The sequence below is a fragment of the Nelumbo nucifera genome, chromosome 1 (assembly GCF_055504915.1).
Source record: "Nelumbo nucifera cultivar China Antique chromosome 1, China Antique-T2T, whole genome shotgun sequence".
NCBI classification, from domain to species: domain Eukaryota; kingdom Viridiplantae; phylum Streptophyta; class Magnoliopsida; order Proteales; family Nelumbonaceae; genus Nelumbo; species Nelumbo nucifera.
Window position 1 is genome coordinate 201,082,789 of NC_142649.1, and position 19,935 is coordinate 201,102,723.

The 19,935-nt window shown below is 37.8% G+C and overlaps 1 protein-coding gene across 3 annotated transcripts; it reads left to right on the plus strand.

Moving 5' to 3' along the window:
* The first annotated feature begins 210 nt into the window (after positions 1-210).
* Positions 211-19,780, plus strand: LOC104610477 (lipid droplet phospholipase 1-like). Of its 3 annotated transcripts, XM_088895855.1 has the most exons (11): positions 562-1,391; positions 1,781-1,848; positions 12,325-12,395; positions 12,525-12,758; positions 14,833-14,996; positions 15,114-15,169; positions 15,272-15,324; positions 15,408-15,519; positions 16,979-17,076; positions 19,288-19,405; positions 19,502-19,697. In XM_088895855.1, exons 1-10 carry the CDS (start codon positions 1,249-1,251, stop codon positions 19,357-19,359), a joined length of 1,071 nt encoding a protein of 356 aa, XP_088751981.1. In that variant the 5' UTR covers positions 562-1,248; the 3' UTR covers positions 19,360-19,405; positions 19,502-19,697. The 3 variants fall into 3 exon arrangements, with proteins under 3 accessions (XP_019055493.1, XP_088751981.1, XP_010275408.1); XM_019199948.2 differs by lacking the exon at positions 562-1,391 and adding an exon at positions 211-279 and having other exon boundaries at positions 19,288-19,780; XM_010277106.3 differs by having other exon boundaries at positions 19,288-19,780.
* The last annotated feature ends 155 nt before the right edge of the window (positions 19,781-19,935 follow it).

The following is a 19,935-nucleotide window of genomic DNA, read 5'->3' on the forward strand; positions in this document are numbered from 1 at the left end:
TGATGTGAACAGGGTATGGGTATACATGCAGGGAAATAGCCAAAAAAACACTGACTGACACGGAGAGAGAGAGAAAAAAAAAAAAAAAAAGACAAAAAGAAAGAATAAAATAGAAAGGGAGGAGGATCAAGAGAAAAAGACACCAAAAAAACAAGGCGTCGATCTCATCGAAGGGGGGGGGGGGGGGGACGGAGTTCTGACATTCAGCGCAGGCCATGGCCAAACTCCACCACAGTCCCCACTCCCAGCCTGAATGGCTGAACCGCTGAATGGGTAGAGGTAGGTAACCGTAAATCATCAAAAGTTCCATAACCATTATTCCAATGCCTTGCGTTGCGTTTGCGTATTCTCTCATTTGATTGATATTCATAATCATTATCCATCACGACTTCTCATTTATTGTACGGCGAACGGAAATGATGAACTTTTGCTTAACCTCCTAAGTAATCAAGTGGTACCACTACCTCAGCTCACGTGGTCTGATCGGTCTGATGATGTTTCAGAGGATGGTGGGTGGGTGCGTCGGATTATATATTGGTATTTGATTTCAGTTTGTCTGATAAACATATTACCCTCTTCGACGCCTGCTGCTATGTTCGGTTCAGTAGGCACAACACAACTCATAACACCAAAATCTCGTCCAACTGTTCACCTACACCTACACCTACGTGTCGATTTACCCAAAAAAATAAATATCTTATATCTTATATATTATATTTTTTTATGATTTATGATCATACTTTTTTATGTGTAGCACTTTTCGTTTTGATCAAAATAAAAAAAAAAACATGATGATCAGTGTGTTGTGTTATATTATAGAATGCAAGTGGGTCCCGCTTGATTGTTACAAAATAATAATAATTAATTAGTTATATAGACGATCATGACCTTGTTGAACGTGTTTGATGGACATCTTCAGCGACGCGTCTACGTTTTGCATTTCGTTTTCGTTCACCCTTCGTTACGTCTTTCCTTCGTTTCCCCTTTCCCCTTTCCCCCGTTGCTGCTTTCTATTCTTTTTTCCATCTTATTTACTTCTTACATCTCTTACCACTTACGCCCTTCTCCTTGCTTTCTTCTTTCTTCTTCTTCAACTTTTTTTTTTCTCTGTTTCTTTTGACTGTGAGTCTTTTTTTTTTCTTGCAACCACAGAATGAACGATCCCTGTTTTGTTTAGAATTTAGATACCCTTTCTTCCTGTAATTTTCTTCGTTCTTCGTCGTTGTTTTTTGATCCTTCGAACCAGAAATGGGGAAGAGTGTGGATTTTGATCCGGAAGAGAATGGTGTTTGTTCGGAATCGATTAATGGGGGTCGAGATGTTTGGAGTTGTAATGGTTCTGCTTCTACGGCTGATCATCTTGTTATCATGGTCAATGGGATTCTAGGAAGGTCGGCTCCTTTTTTTTTTATCCCAATTGTTTATTTATTTATACTTTTTTTGTTGTCATAATTTTTCTGATAGTTGGATGAGATTTCTACTATTTCTGTTTGTTTGGGAGTGCAATTGGGATACCGGAAGCGGTTTTGATGGAGGGTTAGATTTTGGTTTGTTTTGAATTCAAAAAGACGGTGTATATTTTTTATCTTTACGTGAATTTTTCGGTTCTTTTGATTCTTAAGGTTATGCCTATATACAGATTTAAATCTACCGGTCTTATTTTGACTTCACATCCCTGTCTTCACAATAGCTTCTTAATTATTTTATTTTATTCTGTTCTACACGTTGTTGTACTTCGATTAATTGTTTACTTTTGGGATATTTTGCTTTCTCCGTGCAGTTCCACCGACTGGAAATTTGCAGCTGAGCAGTTTGTTAAAATGCTCCCTGACAAAGTGATTGTTCATTGTAAGTTTTTTTTTTCTTCCGCAAGTTCTATATTTTTGGCACTGACCACATTTCTTCGAGCTCCATTAAACAATATTGCAGGTTTTGCCTTATTTTGAAAAGCCCCCACCCCCACCAATTAATATTTTAGGTTCCTGAAGATGAGCAGAGAGACTGGGTCTCTTTATTACTTATAACAAAAATCACTTGGAAGCCCTGTTTCTATTTGTATGTAGCTTCATCATGTTATTCTGATTTACAGAATTACACTCAAAGGAAATTCAGCAATAAACAACAATTATGAATCTATGAAAGGGAAGAGGGTTTCCTAAGTGCTTACGGGAATGATTTATCTTCTTGGAGGTTAACTAAAAAGGCTTATCAAGTTATACCTTATCTCAAAAAAAAAAAAACAAGAAAAAAGAAAAAGAGGCATTTCTCTTTTTGATGGAATTGAATTTTCTATGGAAATGACCTTGGCAGGGGCTTTTCCCTTTTTTCTAAGAATATTGATAACTTCAATTAAAGCCCTTTTTCATCTGGAAACTCCATCTCTATTGAAATGTCTATCCTAAAATCCATGCTACTCATCACTAATTAACATGGGAAGCTGCAAAGCAGTCATCATTTTTATGGTGGATTCTTGAGAGGCTTGTAAACATTACTCTCAGTGTTAGGTCTTTATTGAAATTGACACTAATTAGGTATTCAGCTTTTGCATACAAAGATGCCTTCTTACTTTGGACTAGCTAAACAATATGCAATTGAATTCATCTGTCTTGGGATCCACTTGATTTGAACATAGAAGCTTATCACTCTTTTCTCCATCTAATTTATTTGGTAGAGTCTCCTTTATTTCCAAGGGGTTAAGTTACAGATTGTGTTTTAAAAGGTGTGGGAAAGCGTGGAACCCCCAAAATGCCCTGAGGTGTATGCTAGAGGTGTTGATACCTCTGAGGCGTATGCTTCATATGCCTTTTTTTTTAGGCATGCTAGAGGCATACGCCTCATGCACACCTTATACAAAAAGACAAAAAAAAGAAAAGAAAAAGAGAGAAAAAAGAAAAGAAAGGAAAGGAAAGGAAAAGAAAGGGAAGGGAAAGAAAGAAAGAAAAGAAAAAAAGAGAATTATCAAAAAAAAAGAAAAGAAAAAAAGAGAAAGGAAAGAGAAGGGGAAAGAAAGTGGGTAGAGTGCTCTATCTATTGCAGCCCAATTTGGTTTCTTTGTGCTAGGGGAGTCTTGCTCTGCTTTGGCTTGCTCGCCTCCGCTTCAACAAGACCCCACCTTTTAGCTAGTGTTATGCATCTTCGTTCTTCTTAATATAAAAGATTTTTATTAAAAATAAAGAAAAATGAGATCCTCCTTCCTCTTTTCCTCCTCCCTCCTCCCTCCTCATCCCCCTCCTCTTAAGGAGGCTTTCGTCTTCTTGTGTTTGGAAGACTTACACCTCTTATGTTTTGAACTAGGTCTCAGGCCTCTGCGTTTTAAAACATTGTTTATGAATGCTTATCAATGGGTGCCCCTATTAGAGGAGTAACAACTCTTCCGTTCTAGAGTTTGTATCACTAGTCTAGTACACTGGTGAAGGTCCTTGAAGGAGATGCCTTTGATGTTGTTGGAGGCTTTCATCTATGAGCTTAGAAGAAAGAGAAGTAACAACACCCCCACCAAAAAAACACCACAGATCTCCAACAAAGTTTTTTTTTTTTTTTTCTTTCTTTTTTTTGCTTTTTTTTGTTCTTGTTGAAATAATTGATTTTATGTGTGTTAGGGTTTGTTTGGCTGATTAAAGCCTTTTTATTTTAATTTATTATTGTACCATCACTTAGTAGGGGCACAAGGGTCATTTCCTTTCTTATTTTTTTCGCCCTATATATTATAATGAAGCTGGTGCCGCCAGCACTGTTCCATTGCCTCGACACTTCTTTCTTCTTCTCTTCTCCTCTTCTCTTCTCTTCTCTTCTCTTCTCTTCTCTTTTGCTGTAACCTTCAATCTGATTTATTGTCAAGATGGTATCAGAGCGTGGCCATTGAATCTGGGCGATCAAGTGTCTTCTCTAAGCTACTGAATTTGGGCGGAACAGAGGAGTACATCTGGGTTGATCGAATCAGACCAACAATTGGTACTGCCCCATTTTTTTTTCTTTTCTTCTCTTCCCTTGGTCGTGTACCAAGAGGAAAACGAATGGACCTGAACCACTGAATGTCGGCACACCCTTGTGAGGTTTTTCCTTTGTTTGTTTTGGATCGTGTGATCCTATACCTGTGAAAGGTTGTTGTAGGTCACATATGACCTGTTTTCTCTACTTGTTGGCTTGATGCCTTGTGTGCAAGGATTTCCCCCGTGTGATTATTGCTTGTAGGCCTGTTGAGAAAACTAGTAGGCTGGGACTGCTACTCCCTATAGGTCTGAAAATCAGATCTGTCATCTTGTTTTTTCTGGAAATTGGTGCTGGTCTTGTGCTCAGATTAAGTCCAAAAACTACAGTGTGGGTGGACTAATCACTTGTGTGTGGAGATTTTTGTTCTGATATAAGGAGGGATCCTAAGTTGAAGTTTTTTGATAAAAAAATCTGTATTGACCATGTCTTTTGAGAATTTTACTACTTCAGGGATTTCTGGAAATCAAAATGGGGTAAGTGGGGGAATGGATATGAGTTTCCCCATGGTTGTTATTCCCTTTGATGGTTTGAATTACTTTGAATGGTCTAGGGGAATAAAACTCTACATCATTGCTAGGGGAAAAATATGATACATCAATGGGAAAGTGAAGGAACCGAAGAGCGGAAGTGCTGAATATGATAGATGGAACCAAGAAAATAGTATGGTGATGTCTTGGCTCTTGGTTTCCATGCTGCCACAGGTGAGAAAAACTTTTATGTGGGCTGAAACTGCTTGTGAAATATGGGAACAAGCAAAGTCTTCTTATTCAGAGCGGAGACACTATGCCAAGATATACCAACTGCAAGTGGAATCGTCCACTTGCAAGCAGGGGGAAAGGAGTCTCTCAGTGTACTATTCAGATCTGACATCGATATGGAAAGAACTTGATCACTATCGGAATGTTAACTGGAAGTGTGATGAGGATGCAAAGGCATACAAATCACTTGTATCTTAGCAACGGGTATTTGCCTTCCTCTTGGGGCTGAATCCTTCATATGAGTCCATCAGGGTGCAGATCTTGGGAAGTAAAGACTTGCCATCAGTTTAGGAGGTTTATGCCTTGGTTCATTCAGAAGAAAGTAGAAGAAATGTGATGAATTCTACAGAGGGGGAGCCAGTTGCTCTAGCTGTTCGGGGAAGTTCAAATACTAATGTCGGAGGTGGTTCTAAGAAAGGTGACTCTCAGAAGAGAATATATGATAAGAGTAAGCTTTGGTGCACTCATTGCCAGAAGGCAAGACGCACCAGAGATACCTGCTGAGATCTCCATGGAAAACCTAAATGGGCACAAGATTTGGGTAAGAAGTCAACAACTGATCAGGGTAAGAAACCAAGTTAGCAAACTCAGAAAAGGTATAACTCAGCTAATATGGCATCTCAAGAGACTGGTCCCATGGTAACTCAGGAAAGACATCACAGTTCTGATCCTAAGGAAGAGATCATCAACTCCTTCCGTGACCATTTGGAGTTATATGGTAGGACTCTTCGCTAGATGGATATTGGTCCTACTCCTACCTCTTTTGCATCTACTTCAGGTAACACTGCCACTGCCTTCCATATGTCATCTCATACCTCTGATTCCCCTTGGGTAATTGACTCCGGAGTCTCAAACCACATGTCCGGTAAGTCAAATTTATTTCAGGCATACAACTTCTCTCTGGGAGAGATAAGGTGAAACTAGCTGATGGTTACCATAGCCGACCAAGGAACCATATTTCTCCCACTCGGCCTTACCCTTTCTAACGTACTACTTGTTCCTAAATTACCTATAAATCCGCTTTCCATTAGTAGTATTACCGACTCCTTGAACTGTTCAGTTACTTTTTATCCGTCTTCATGTGTGTTTTAGGATTTGGCCTCGGGGAAGACGATTGGTAGAGGAAGCATGGTGGATGGCCTCTATGTGTTGGAGAATAAAGCTGGTATTGTGGCTACAGAGTCCTTGAGTTCGTTCAATGAGAGTCAAGCCTATTTATGGCATAGTCGTCTTGGTCATCTTTCTGTTGAGTCGTTAAAAGTTTTGTCTCGAAAGTTGTTTGAGTCTTTGTTAGTGAGTCAGTTGCAGTGCTAGACATGTCAATTGAGTAAACATTGTACAAGCACTTTTCCTTTGAGAAATGAAAGATCTGAATTTCCGTTTCATATTGTTTATTCTAATGTTTGGGGCCCTGTTACTCTACCTACTGAGGCTGGATATAAGTACTTCATTACCTTGATCGATGATTACTCTAGATACACCTGGGTTTACCTTATGTGGTCTAGAGAGGAAGTGCCTAAAATTGTGAAAGACTTTCAACGCATGGTGTTCACTCAGTTCCAAACTGAAATCCATATTTTCCAGTTGGACAATGCAAAAGAATACTTCCATAGTGATCTCACGGAATTCTTTGCTTTGAGTGGATCACTTCAACGAAGCTCTTGTGCTAGGACACCTCAACAAAACGGTGTTGCTAAAAGAAAAAACTGTCATCTTCTTGATGTAGCTCGTGGCTTGTTAATCCATATGAATGTTCTGAAACGCTTTTGGATGGATGTTGTTTTGTGTGCTAGGTACATCATCAACTGCCCTCTCGGTTACTAGAGTATAAAGCCCCACATCAGCTTTTGTTTCATACAACTCTGTTGTTCCCCATTCCAATGCGTGTTTTTGGGTGTCGTTGCTTTGTTCATAACTTGTCACCTATTCGGGGTAAACTTGATTCTCGTGCTATTCCTTGTGTCTTCCTTGGTTACTTTCTATCTCAAAAGGGGTACCGTTGCTATGATCCCATCTCTCGTAAGTACTATGTCTCAATAGATGTGTCATTTTTTGAGAATCAACATTTCTTCTCGGTTTCTCCTCAAGGGGAGAGTAGGGTTGAGGAGAAACAGGCTCAGACTCAACTACCTCCTCTACCTGACTCTCCTCCATTTCGTGTCTTTCTTCGCCGCCACAAAAGCCAACAGAGTAGAGCCGTGGAACCTGACACTATGCAACCAACATCATCGGCTTCATCGGAGGTTGATCCTTCCCATCAACCGGGTACACTTGCTTATATTGATATGCCTGCTCCTCTCAATGTTGATTCCTCTGTCATTAATGATCTTGATGTTCCTACTTGGATAAGATCAATATGGTGGAAAACTTGCAAAAGAAGAAACCTTACTTGTGTTTGTCCCTAAATTGGTGCTTCTTGTATTAAGTGAAAGGTGAGGACTGTAACCATTTACTGATATCGTGCTCTTTTGCTGCCAATATTTGGAACTGGGTTGTTGCACTATTTGGGTGCAGGTGGAACTTGCCCTCCGAAGTAAAGCTGTTGTTCATTCCGGCTACCTTTGGAAGATGGACAAAAAGAGGGAAGCTAATGTGGAAATGTATCAGAGCCGCTACCTTGTGGACTTTATGGGAGGAGATAAATGCTAGAATATTTCAAGAAAAGGAAAGAAGTCTTGTTGAAATTAAGGAATGCATAATGACAAGGACAGTCTCGTGGCTAAAATCTTCACATTTGTTGGCAGATTACTCCTTTGACGATTTAAGGAGAAACTGGGCAGCAGTGGCTTCTACAGTCTCCACAAAGAACAAATCACAAGCTGAATGGGAATCCCCACCGGATGGAGTGGTAAAACTGAACTTTGATGGTAGTTGCCAAGGTAACCCAGGGCCATCTGGAATACGGGGGATTCTGAGAGACAAAGATAGCAACATGTTGTCTTTATTTTTAGGACTAGTGGGTGTTGGTGATTTTGTAAGGGCAGAGATACTAGCAACGGTACAAGGTATACAGATGGCCAGTCAACTTGGAGTGAATAATTTGATAGTAGAAGGGGATTCCAAGGTAGTAGTGGGCTGGTTGACAAGTCCAGAGACAGCTTGTTGGGGCTATAAGGATCTGTTAAAGAAAGTTAAATGGCTAACAAGGAATATGTCAGTCATGTTTCGGTGGGTCAGCAGATCAGCAAATGCAATGGCTGATTCTTTGGCTAAGCAAGGGGTGTCAAGGGGAGATCTGTTTTGGGCCACTTTGTAACTATGTTTCAGGCTTGTGTTTGTTTAGTGTTTATGACTCAGTCCTAGGGGGAGGTAACACCTCGTGCCTCTTCCTAGGCTGAATGTACTACTATTTTTTGAATTAATAAAACTACTCTCATTTATCAAAAAGAAAAAAAGATCTTGATGTTCCTATTGCTAAGAGAAAGGGTGTTAGATCTTGTACCACTAACCACCTTATCTCTCACTTTGTGTCCTATGATCATATTTCATCTTTATATCGTGCATTCCTCTCCTCTGTTGACAGTATCCCCATTCCTAAGAATGTGGTAGAAGCTTTATCCAAACCTGAATGGACAGATGCAATGAAGGAAGATGTTGATGCATTACACAAAAATGACACTTGGGAGTTAGTGGATCTTCCTGAAGGGAAGGAACCAGTGGGGTGCAAGTGGGTGTTCATAGTGAAACACAAGGCTGATGGAACTGTTGAAAGGTACAAGGCCAGACTGGTGGCAAAAGGTTTTACACAAGTATATGGAGTGGACTATGTAGAGACTTTTGCCTCGGTAGCCAAGATGACCTCTATCAAAATTCTCCTTTCATTGGTGGCAAATCTTGACTGGGAACTTCACCAATTGGAAATAAAAAATGCTTTCTTGAATGGTGACTTAGAAGAGGAAGTGTACATGACCCAACCTCCAGGTTTTTGTGTTAAAATCAGTGAACAGAAAGTGTGCAAGTTAAAAAAATCTTTATATGGGCTGAAACAATCTCCTTGGGCTTAGTTTAGTAAGTTCCACTTAGCAGTTCAACAGATGGGGTTCAAACAATGTTAGTCAGATCACACACTATTTGTGAAGAAAGGTGAAGGGAAAATTGCAGCTCTAATTGTGTATGTGGATGACATAGTGATCACAAAAGATTGGGAGGCTGAAATACAAAGACCAAAAAAGTTCTTAGCCACTCAATTTGAAGTGAAAGATCTAGGCCCCTTGCGTTATTTCCTTGGAATTGAAGTTGCCCACTCTCACAAGGGCATCTTTATTTCCCAATGGAAATATGTACTAGATCTACTAGAAGATACGAGCAAACTGGGGGTGAGACCAATTGACTCACTAATTGAACCTAACTATCATCTGGGAGACAGTCAGGGAGAGTTCTTGAAAGATGTGAAGAAGTTTCAGAGACTTGTAGAGAGACTCTTGTATTTGTCTATGACCAGGCCTGATATTGCTTATGCAGTGGGTGTCCTTAGTCAGTTCATGCACAATCTTAGGACAACTCACCTTGAAGCTGCAGAGAGGATCCTCAGATACCTCAAGAAATTTCCTGGAGCTGGTTTGTTGTTCTAGAAACATGGACATTTAAAGGTGGAGGTATATACTGATGCTGATTGGGCAGTGGAAATTGATGACCGAAAGTCTACCGGTGGATATTGTGCCTTTGTAAAGGGAAACCTAGTCACATGGAGAAGTAAGAAGCAAAGTGTGGTGGCCAGGTCTAGTGCTGAAGCAGAATACAAAGTTATGTCTCATGGAGTTGCTGAAATCATGTGGATAAGAAATCTGTTAGGAGAACTGGGTTTTACAGTTAGCAACCCTATGTCACTCTATTGCGACAATAAGGCTGCTATCAACATTGCAACTAATCCAGTCGTCCATGATAGGACGAAACACATTGAAGTGGACAAGCATTTTATTAGAGAGAAACTTGTAAGTGGAGAAGTGTGCACCCCATATGTCAGCCCAGAAGAACAACTTGCAGACATCTTCACCAAAGGTCTTCATCATGTGCGGCATAATGATTTGTGTGACAAGTTGGGCATCATTGACATCTATTCTCCAACTTGAGGGGGAGTGTTGAAATAATTGATTTTATGTTTGCTAGGGTCTGTTTGGCTGATTAAAGCCTTTGTATTTTACTCTATTATTGTACCTTCACTTAGTAGGGGCACAAGGGTCATTCCCTTTTTATTATTTTCGCCCTATATATTATAATGAAGTTGGCGCCACCAGCACTGTTCCATTGCCTCAACACTTCTTCTTTCTTCCTTCTCTTCTCCTCTCCTCTTCTCTTCTCTTCTCTTTTGCTATAACCTTCAATCAGATTTACTGTCAAGAGTTCTCAAATGTGCTATTATTCCTTTCCCTCCAAGTACCATAGATTATATCATGAATTAGCCTTCTAGCATAACATACACACTTGACCAATTCTAAAGTAGTATGGATGAATGGTCATCACCCATAAATGGTGAATGGGTGAATTTGACTTGTCTATCATAGACAATGGATGGGTGCTTTTTAAAATTGGACCAAGGTTGAACCAAATACCGTGCATTTCCTAGTTTGATAACCGCTTTACCCCAACCAAACCATCAAACTAGAAATAAACAATCATCTGGTCAGGTCTAGTTTAAAGACATTGCGCTCAACCAATGTTGTCAAAATCTTATGATTAACGATGCAATTCACGATTTGAATCATGAATCCAAAAGGTTTGATTCAAATCTTATGTTTGAAACCGTTTTTTTTTTTTTTTGCAAAAATCTTATGATTCTTGTTTGAATAGTAGATTTGATTCATTAAACTTATGATTTATACTATTTTTACTATTCAAATAAATTCAATTAAGAATTAGTTATCTACTTTGTGATTTTTTTATTTATATTTAGTTTTGCCAAGGGAGACTTTTTTTAAAGCCCTTACTAGAAAATGATTTATTTATGATATTTAAGACTAGAAATTGAGTTTATTTTCAAATAAAACTTGATTATATCATCTTAGGTTTCTATTGCATAAGTGGTAAATTCTAGTTTTTGTACATACTACATATATGGTAGATATAGAGTGAAGTCACTTTCCTATATATATATAGGTTTTTAATATGTCTATTTATTTTTTGACAAGTTTGTAGAAAATAGAAATAATCTTATGATTTATGATGTGATTTACAATTCAATTCAATTCAACTTTCTCTACGATTTACAATATGATTACAATTTTTTAAAATATTGTGCTCAACTCAAAACCAAAGCTAATGATTTGGTAACAAGGCAAATTGTAGTCTAATTGGTTGATGGTTTATAGTTTTCCCTACCTGGATGACTTTGTTACCACTTGAAGAATCATAAAAAATTGACATTTTCTTTACCTTATTTATTGATCCCTTAATTGTTCATAGGGCTGTTCATAAGAAGGTCCAACCCGACCAAACCGACCAACCCGGACCGACCCAACCCGAGTCGGCTGGGTTTTCATCAGCACCGGTCGGTTTCGGGTTGGGAAAATTCGTAAACCGATGTATCGGGTTGGTTTCGGTTTTCTTGTGTGAAAACCGAAACTGACCCGAACCGAACCGAACCAATTAGTCTTCTAGTTCTAGTTCCTACTTAACTAGTCTTCTAGTTCCTATTAGAAAGTTTCTTGAAATATAAATATTTCAGCCTTCTTTCTATAAAACAGTTTGACTTTCTATTTTATTAACTTTTGTCTTCTCTTCTATTTCTAACTTGGTCCGCCCCCATTAGCCCCTCAAGTCCTCAACTCAAGCACAATCTCTATTCTCTAAATAATACAATTTGAGTATGACTCTCAACTCAATAAATTTCCTTCTAGGCTTCTCTGTCCTTTTTGTACAGGAGCAAAACCGAAACCGACCCAAACCGACCCAACCCGACTCAAACCGACCAGGTCGGTTTTGCCTATCAGTGGGTCGGTTTCGGTTTCCACCTCAGGTAACCCGACCAGGTTGGGTCGGTTGGGAAAACCCCAGTAAACCGATCCAACCCGACCCGTGAAGAGCCCTAATTGTTCATAATGAGTTCACAGTAGTGATGTCGTCGTCAATATTGTAATGAGTTGTGTAGTTGTGGGGAGGAAAGAATTTTTTGTTAGATGGCTTTGTGTACTTTTTCTAGTTTGGTTTTGGTGTTTTTTATTGTGGCGTGTATTTTTCTTCTTTTCTTTGTGATAAAATAAGGTTTATCTAAAAAGAATTAAGTATATTCTTTTTTATTAAAGATGTAGTAATTCATATTATCTAATTCATGTTGCCAAATCTATGATTGTTATTTCCGAGTTTTCTCAATCTGACAAGTGGTTCTTGTGTTGCATTTCAATATTTGTACCTATGTACTATTTTGTGTGCAGCATAGGCATCAATATTGTGTTTCTTAATGTGCCATCTGTTAATGTGTCATCAATATCGTGCTATGTTATTTTTTGCCTTGCATTTGAAAATGTTGATGTCCCAAAGTCTACATTTTCTTATAGGGGATGGTTTCATGTGCAGTCTCAGTCTTCTTTGTTTGACAACCATTTGCTTCATCTCACTTTTGGCTGGTTGACACATGTTGCAGGTAGTGAAAGCAATGTGTCTACACTGACATTAGATGGCATAGATGTCATGGGTGAGAGATTAGCTGTGGAGGTTTGTTAGATTATGTTATACATTTATACTTATTGCCAGTTTCACTTCCTTTATTCATTAATATTATCAAAACAACATGCACAATGATGCTGCTATTATATTGGTCTATGACACCACCTTTAAAATCAGGTCTTAGAAGTAATTGAACGAAAGCCAAGTGTAAGGAAGATTTCTTTTGTTGCACATTCCATGGGAGGACTGGTAGCAAGATATGCTGTTGGGAGACTATTTAGACCTTCTAAAAGTGAAATTGCATTGGATCGTACATGTGATGAAGACCCAAGGGGCACAATATGTGGTCTGGAGGCAATGAATTTTATTACTGTTGCTACACCTCATCTTGGTTCAAGGGGTAACAAGCAGGTATTTATTGTTGCCTTGCATCCATGTTCAAGAGTTTCAATTATGTTGGCGCTTTCTCTAATTTGGAAATACTATTGTAAATGAAACTTTCATGAAGTAAGCTTGAACGGTTGCTGACATTTAAGGCTGGCTCAGTTGAGAAATTTGAAGCAGCACAAGCAAGATAAGACAAAGGCCTTTTCTTACTTCCCAAATGAATCTTATGGAGATGCTTAGAATCTCAATAAAAAATTATCTACATTATTTTTTTTTATACATTGAAAGTACTAATAAATTTCTTTTTCTCTTTTCTGTTTAATAGAAAACTTGTTGTTTTGCATGAAATACACACATACGTACAAACATACATACATACATACATATATATATATACACACACACACACACATATATATGTATGTATATATGTATGTTTGTATTTACTAAAATGGGCAAATCCCACCAATGTATATCTTATAAACTGATATAAAATGATTCTTCTCCACGAAAGACAACATAGCATAAGAAATTATGTAGTTCAGACCATTATACTATGAGATGACAAGACATCAGTGTAGTGGATCTCCTTAGACTCCTTGAGAACAGAAATCCAAGAAGTGGGAGTCTAATACCCTCCTCACCAACTTGTCAACTTGATTCTTGAAGAACCCCCTTATTTCTCCATTTGGGAGAACATAAATTTTGGATTTGATATACACACCTTGGTCTTGCTTCTCCAAAGTATTTTTTGAAGGGATATGCATGAAATATCTCTTTACATGCCATTGTTAACAAAATCTATATATTTTAAAACAAAGCCCTCAGACTAGAGAGCTTCTCCCTCAGAAAAGTGGCATCTTATTTTCTCAAGAAAGAGCATCTCAAAAGTGGTTATTTCTACTCTCAAGCAGAAGCTTCCTTCCTCAGACATGTCTACCCTTTCAAATGGTAGTTACCTCCACTCTCAAAACAGTTAGTGGTAGTTATCTCCATTAAAAAAGAAAAAAAAAATGAAACTCATTTCAAATGATGTAGCATCCATACAGTGGGTTATTATTTAGAAATAAAACTTGACTCAATCTCTTAAATTAAAAACATATCTATACATAAAAAATCAAATAAAATAGTAAGCTAAATTTACAACATAAAAAATGGGTGTTAAACAAAATCATTAGAATATATAAATAAAAAAAATCAGAATACTGGCCCTGTACTTAGTACAGGGGTCACTCTCTAGTATTTTATCAAGGGAATCATTATGATAAAACGATTTATTTTTTAGGAAATATCCTGACGTGTCTAAACTAAAAATACATTTAATAGGAAATATATCTTTGACATGCTGTCACATGCATTTTGTGTTGGTGGACAATTTCTGCTCAAGTACTAATATTTAGAAGTTTGGATTTATATTCTTTTTGAGGTCAAATCTTGGAAATTGATTGAGTTAAATTTATTGGCTTATCATACTAAATTATGTTAAGCATGAAATATGCTGGATGGTGAGCGTGAGGTGGATTGGAGTTTGTTTCCACCTTTCAAATTTGTAAGCCTAATATTGTCATGATTGGGTGCAAGGTCAACTATACATCCTGCCTGAGGTCTGAACTACTCTGAGTATACGAGTTAAGTGTGGGTATCTGGTCCACCATAGGTCTGCTCTGTTCAGTGCATATTACAGAGGTCCTGTTTAGTGGATCAGAAAACCTCAGCCATGATTTCATGTAGATCCAATTAGTAGCTTAGTTGCACCCCTAATGTTCAATCTTGAATAAAATCCCTATTTTAAGGGTCTGCTTTTAAGGACTGTTTCTATTAAAACTAATTCAGATCGGGGCGGAAGCCATGAAACTTGTATTAGTATTTCTCCATTTTTTGTTTTGCTATAGATATCTTTAATTGACATGATCTGTGGGAAATCTGGATTGTACTATGTACAATGAATCAGAAATTTCTGAGCTTTATTTTATAAAATGTTTTGAAGACTTTGACTGTTTGGATTTTGGGATTCTGTTTACACCTTTATTGATTATTAACAATTGGATGGAGTTACCTGATTTTTAATAAGATTTGGTGATTTCTTTTCTATTTTTAGGTTCCATTTCTTTTTGGGGTAACCGCCTTTGAAAGGGCTGCAAGTCGTGTTATTCATTGGATATTTAGGAGAACGGGTGTACATCTTTTTCTTACTGATTCTGAGGATGGGAAACCTCCATTACTACGATGCATGGTTGAGGATTATGGTGACCTTTATTTCATGTATTTTTAACTTCTTTACCTTCTGTAAATTGCTTCAGTGGATTGTAAAAAATTTAGGCATCTCTTTCTCCAATATAGTTGCATACATAACTATGGTGGTAATTCTCGCTAATGTAGGTCTGCTCTTCGTGTATTCAAACGGCGTGTGGCATATTCAAATGTTGGCTATGATCGTATCCTCTTTTATCCATCAAAATAGTTCTTGGTTAACTTTTTTGTTGATAAGAATTCTGCTTCAATTGCCATTTTTATTTCCATAACTATATGCTATTAAGATATTGTTGGCTGGAGAACATCATCAATTAGACGTAATAGTGAACTGCCAAAGGTAATGTTTTCAGCTTTCAGTAGTGCATCCATTTATTTAAGCTAAATTGCAATGTGATAACCGTGTTACTTCTTGGTTACTAGTGGGAGGATTCTCTAAGTGAGAAATATCCACATATTGTGTATGAAGAGTACACCAAGGCAAATGTTAGTAAGGGGTCCATTTTGATGGAGGAAGGTTCTGATATTCTAGAAGGTTAGTACCTTTAGTGGTTGGTGAAACCAGCTTCAGATATCTGCAGTCTTGTCAAATTTTTGTTTCTGTTTGAATATTAACTATATCTAGTTTTATTTTTTCCCACTATGAATGCACATGTTTCTGTTTGTTATTACTTACCATTGTCTCATTTCCTTTAGGTTCTTTTTCAAAATTTAGATTGATTTTTGCATTTGTTTCATTCCTTGCTTTATGTGCTGGCATATTTGATGATTTATTTTGTTGAAAAACTTTAGAAAGGTCAACATGGTTTTAATTATGGGACTCATGAAAACGAGTTTATGCTACTCTTGAATTCCTTCACCCTACTGAATACAGACAAGGTGGAACCCATGAGTTTATATCCAAGTCCAATTTTGTGTTTCTTTTCATGGGCCACACCATGTCTACAGGTGAAGTTTTGAAGAGTTGAATAAACTTGTTGTTTACTAGCGCTCCTCTTCTGAATTCTTTATCCGCCGTTGAATGGTTTTATTTTTCCCATTAATTTATGTCTGCCAAAGCAGATTCCAAGCTTGATTATCTCAATAGTGACAGCTTTACATGTGATATGGTGTGAATTAATAATTGGTGTACATTGTTCCAGACTAGCCCTTTAAAAGTAAAAGGAGAACACAAAGCTACTAAGATTCTATGGTGTCATTATTGTATATGATGTTTTCCTGGCAATACCGATGAGTGAACAATCTAAATCATACTGGAAGTTCATATCCTGTTTTAGTTTCAAGTATCTACAGTTAATGAGTCAATAAAGTAACTGGAGCAAAACCAAAACCAAAAACTAGTACCTTCCCTTGGCCCAATCTTATTCATTCTTCATGTTACATATTATGGCACTACTTGTGTATGCCATGAGTATTAGATTTGTTGAAATTGGAAGCACTACATTGTTTGTTTTCTAAAGAAATGTTTATGGGTATATATGTAATAGAACAAATGAAGCAACAAAATCCTACTATGTATTACTTGATTCTCTCTTTCAGTTGACCTGCTTATTGTTGAGGTTGTGTTGCACAAGCAGGAGATACACTAAACATATGTTAAATCTGGGAGTGGTACTTGTATTTCATTTTAATAATAGCGTTTTGTAACTGACAAGTCCCACAACAAATTGCCTACCTCGTTTGGGTAAAAGACTTAATCCATGTTCTATTCTTTTAATGCTTTGAAGCGCTTAAATTCCTTTATTGATTATTAAGTCAGTTTTTTTGCCCCTGAAATTTTCATATATTCAGCTGTTGTACTATGTCCATGTAGATGATTGTAAAAATTAAATAGCTGGCATAACTTGTATTTTTTTTGCATAGGTTCTGTTGCTGTCTCTTTTATGATAAACTGTTTTGTTTTTATTTATTTTTATATTGGTTATGACAAACTGTTTTATCTAAAATCAGAAATATTGAAGAAGTTGCTTCTAAGATTTGATTATACCATGCAGAGGAGCTGGTGACGGGTCTCTCTTGTGTGTCATGGGAAAAGGTAGACGTTAGCTTTCACAGCAGCAGACAGAGGTTTTCTGCACATAGTGTGATTCAGGTCTCTCTCTCTCTCTCTCACACACACACACACACACACACACACACACAATTACTGCACTGTCATTTAGGCAGGCAGATAAAGTAGTCTGAAATCATATAGCAATATATAAACAACAATCAGAAATTAGAACATGGTATTGGTTTGGTTAATCTGGATCAAGGTCTTAAAAGGCCAAAGGCGGAGGCGAGGCAGTTGGTTGGGATAGGGGTGAGGCTTAAGCCTCGCACAAAAAAAAGTAAAATTTTATGGATATAGCTATAAATATTAAGGACACGAGGCATTCATAAAAAAAAAACAAGGACATGAGAAAACACAAAATTAAGATTTTATATAATATTATGCGGCTTATTTGATATATTAAATATGGATTTGATTCCTACAGATGTTTTCAGCTTTTGGAATGAACACAGTAAGATTGCATATGAAGACATTATTGAAGTGACATAATTTTTATTCCAAATTAAATATTGCATATTTGGGGCTGGAAGTCATGGAAGAGTTTACACAATAGAGCTACCTACAAGCCATGTAGTAGCAGTGAAGAAATTTAAGCCATTGGAAGGCAGTGGGCCATCTTAGATGAAAGTTTCATGATTGAGATACATGTATTAACAGAAATACGACATCAGAACATTTTGAAGTTCCATGGATTTTGTTCCCATCGACAATCTCATAATCATGAAGAATAGAAACCACCGAACAGAGATCATTGAAAAAGAAGAAAAAAAAAAAAACCAGAAAAGAACAGGAAAAGGAGGGGCCTACTAGTTTGTCTTAGTCTGACCCTAATGATCTTTGCCACCTTCTTCGTTTTTGGTGCACTAGTACTGTAAAACAACAGTCTCTCACCCTCCTCTTACCCTTAACACTGGTAACTGGTTCATCTCTTAGTCTATTGAGCTATTCATTTTCTTCTCTCGTCTCTGACTCTCTAGTTTCTGCTCTACTTCGAAAACATAGAAAAACATGTCATAAGCTTTTGGGGTTTGTTTATTTTCCTTTAATCCAATTTTACCCCTGTAAAATATGATTATTCAGCATTGACAGAGTTAATACTTGGGGTGTAGGCCTTGAGGATGATGAGGCTAAAGGCCGAAAGGCTTACGCCTCTACCAACTCAAGGCCTAAGCCTTGTCTATGGAGGAAAAGGTTATCGAGGTCAGGCCTTTTTGGTCTGCCTCACCTCAAGGCATAGGCCTTTGGCCTCACCTCGGCAGCCTTTTAAAACCATGATCTGGATATGTGAGGCTATTCTCCATGCTGTGAACCTGAGATTTAAACCACGATGGTTTTAACTGATAAACTGTCAGTAGGGGTGACCATTTTCATCCCGGACCGGAAATTCTAGGCTTGGGCCTAGGTTGTGTTCAGGCCCAGCCTGGCCTGCAATGCATCTTAAGTGTGTGTGTAGTGTCTTGTCCAAATATTTTTATCTATATATATTCATTGACTTAAGATGCTCAAAGAAGTACACTTAAATGTCTTGTCAATTTTTTGCAATGATGGTGGTTCAAATATTTTACGGAGAAGTATGGATTTGCCCAATGCAGATTTCTGATTTATGCTGCAGAGCTATAAACATTCAAAAGGACCACAAACCACACTCTATGCACCAACGCCTGCCCGTGAATTGGCATCAATTCTGAACTGGCACCTACCCCGACAGTACTTTGAGCCTACGAATTCTGACCCTGGGCTAATCAGTCATTCTCCCAATATTTTAGGGATTTTTGGACTGCAATTCCCCTCAGAAATCTTTTTTGCAGCCCCCTTCCTAGTCTATTAGTAACCCCCCCCCCCCTTGAACTGGCACCTACCCCGACAGTACTTTGAGCCTATAAATTCTGACCCTGGGCTAATTGGTCATTCTCCCAATGTTTTAGGGATTTTATGCAGGGATACAGCAGCTCAATTTTGGGCCTTTTTTTGTCGGTAAGATGGCTACCGTTAAAATGTCTTTAGTGGTAATCTGAAAAGAGTGCCCCTACTACAGTGTCAAGATAGTGGACAACATACAACAGCATGGTAGGAAAACTTTGGGGGGGGGGGGGGTCCACAATTCAGTTTACTAAATCAAATCTTAGTGCGCCCCGTAACAGTTGACCTCCCAACCATTTCCTGTCGTGTTAAAAAATGCAACCCACAACAAGCTTTTGGGTTAAACATTTCCCTCGATCTTGTTTAAAGGAACTATCGGATGTTTTGCAGGTCAAAGATCACTTCATTCATTCAGAGGGTGTAGATGTCATCCAGCACATGATCGATCATTTTCTAACTTAAGAAGTCCAACAACTGTCAGCGAACTTCCGTAGTCTGAAGATGAAAGGTAATTGCCAAAAAAAAATCTGAAGATGAGAGTTAAACATGTCCATGGTTGGATGTACTATGTAAACTACGATCACTCTTGGCTCCAATGTCCCAGTTTGGAGATTGTTCAGCTGCATCAGTAGGTCATTTGCCCCAGACTGAAGATCATCTTGGTTGCAATGATCGCCGGCTATTCCAAACAAGAGGAGAGAAAATGGATGAAGAAAGTTTTTGCTGATTCGTTATGTAGCAAATGTATATGAACAGACTATATTTATTAATAACTAAGAACTACACTTCTTTTGAGAAAATGTAAGAATTACACTTGCTTTCTTGTTTTATAACTTACGCTATTTTAGAGAGTGGAAGTTTAACAGATTTTCAACCATGGACATGTTTGATGTCAAAAATGATTTTCTAGTACTAATAACAGGGATTCCCAACCTTGTTTTATAACAGGGAAACCAATCCAAGGTTTGTAAAGGTTTCCCTGCCTTTCCCTTCCTTTCCCTACATTTTCCTTCAAACCCAACATATTAATGGGTTAAA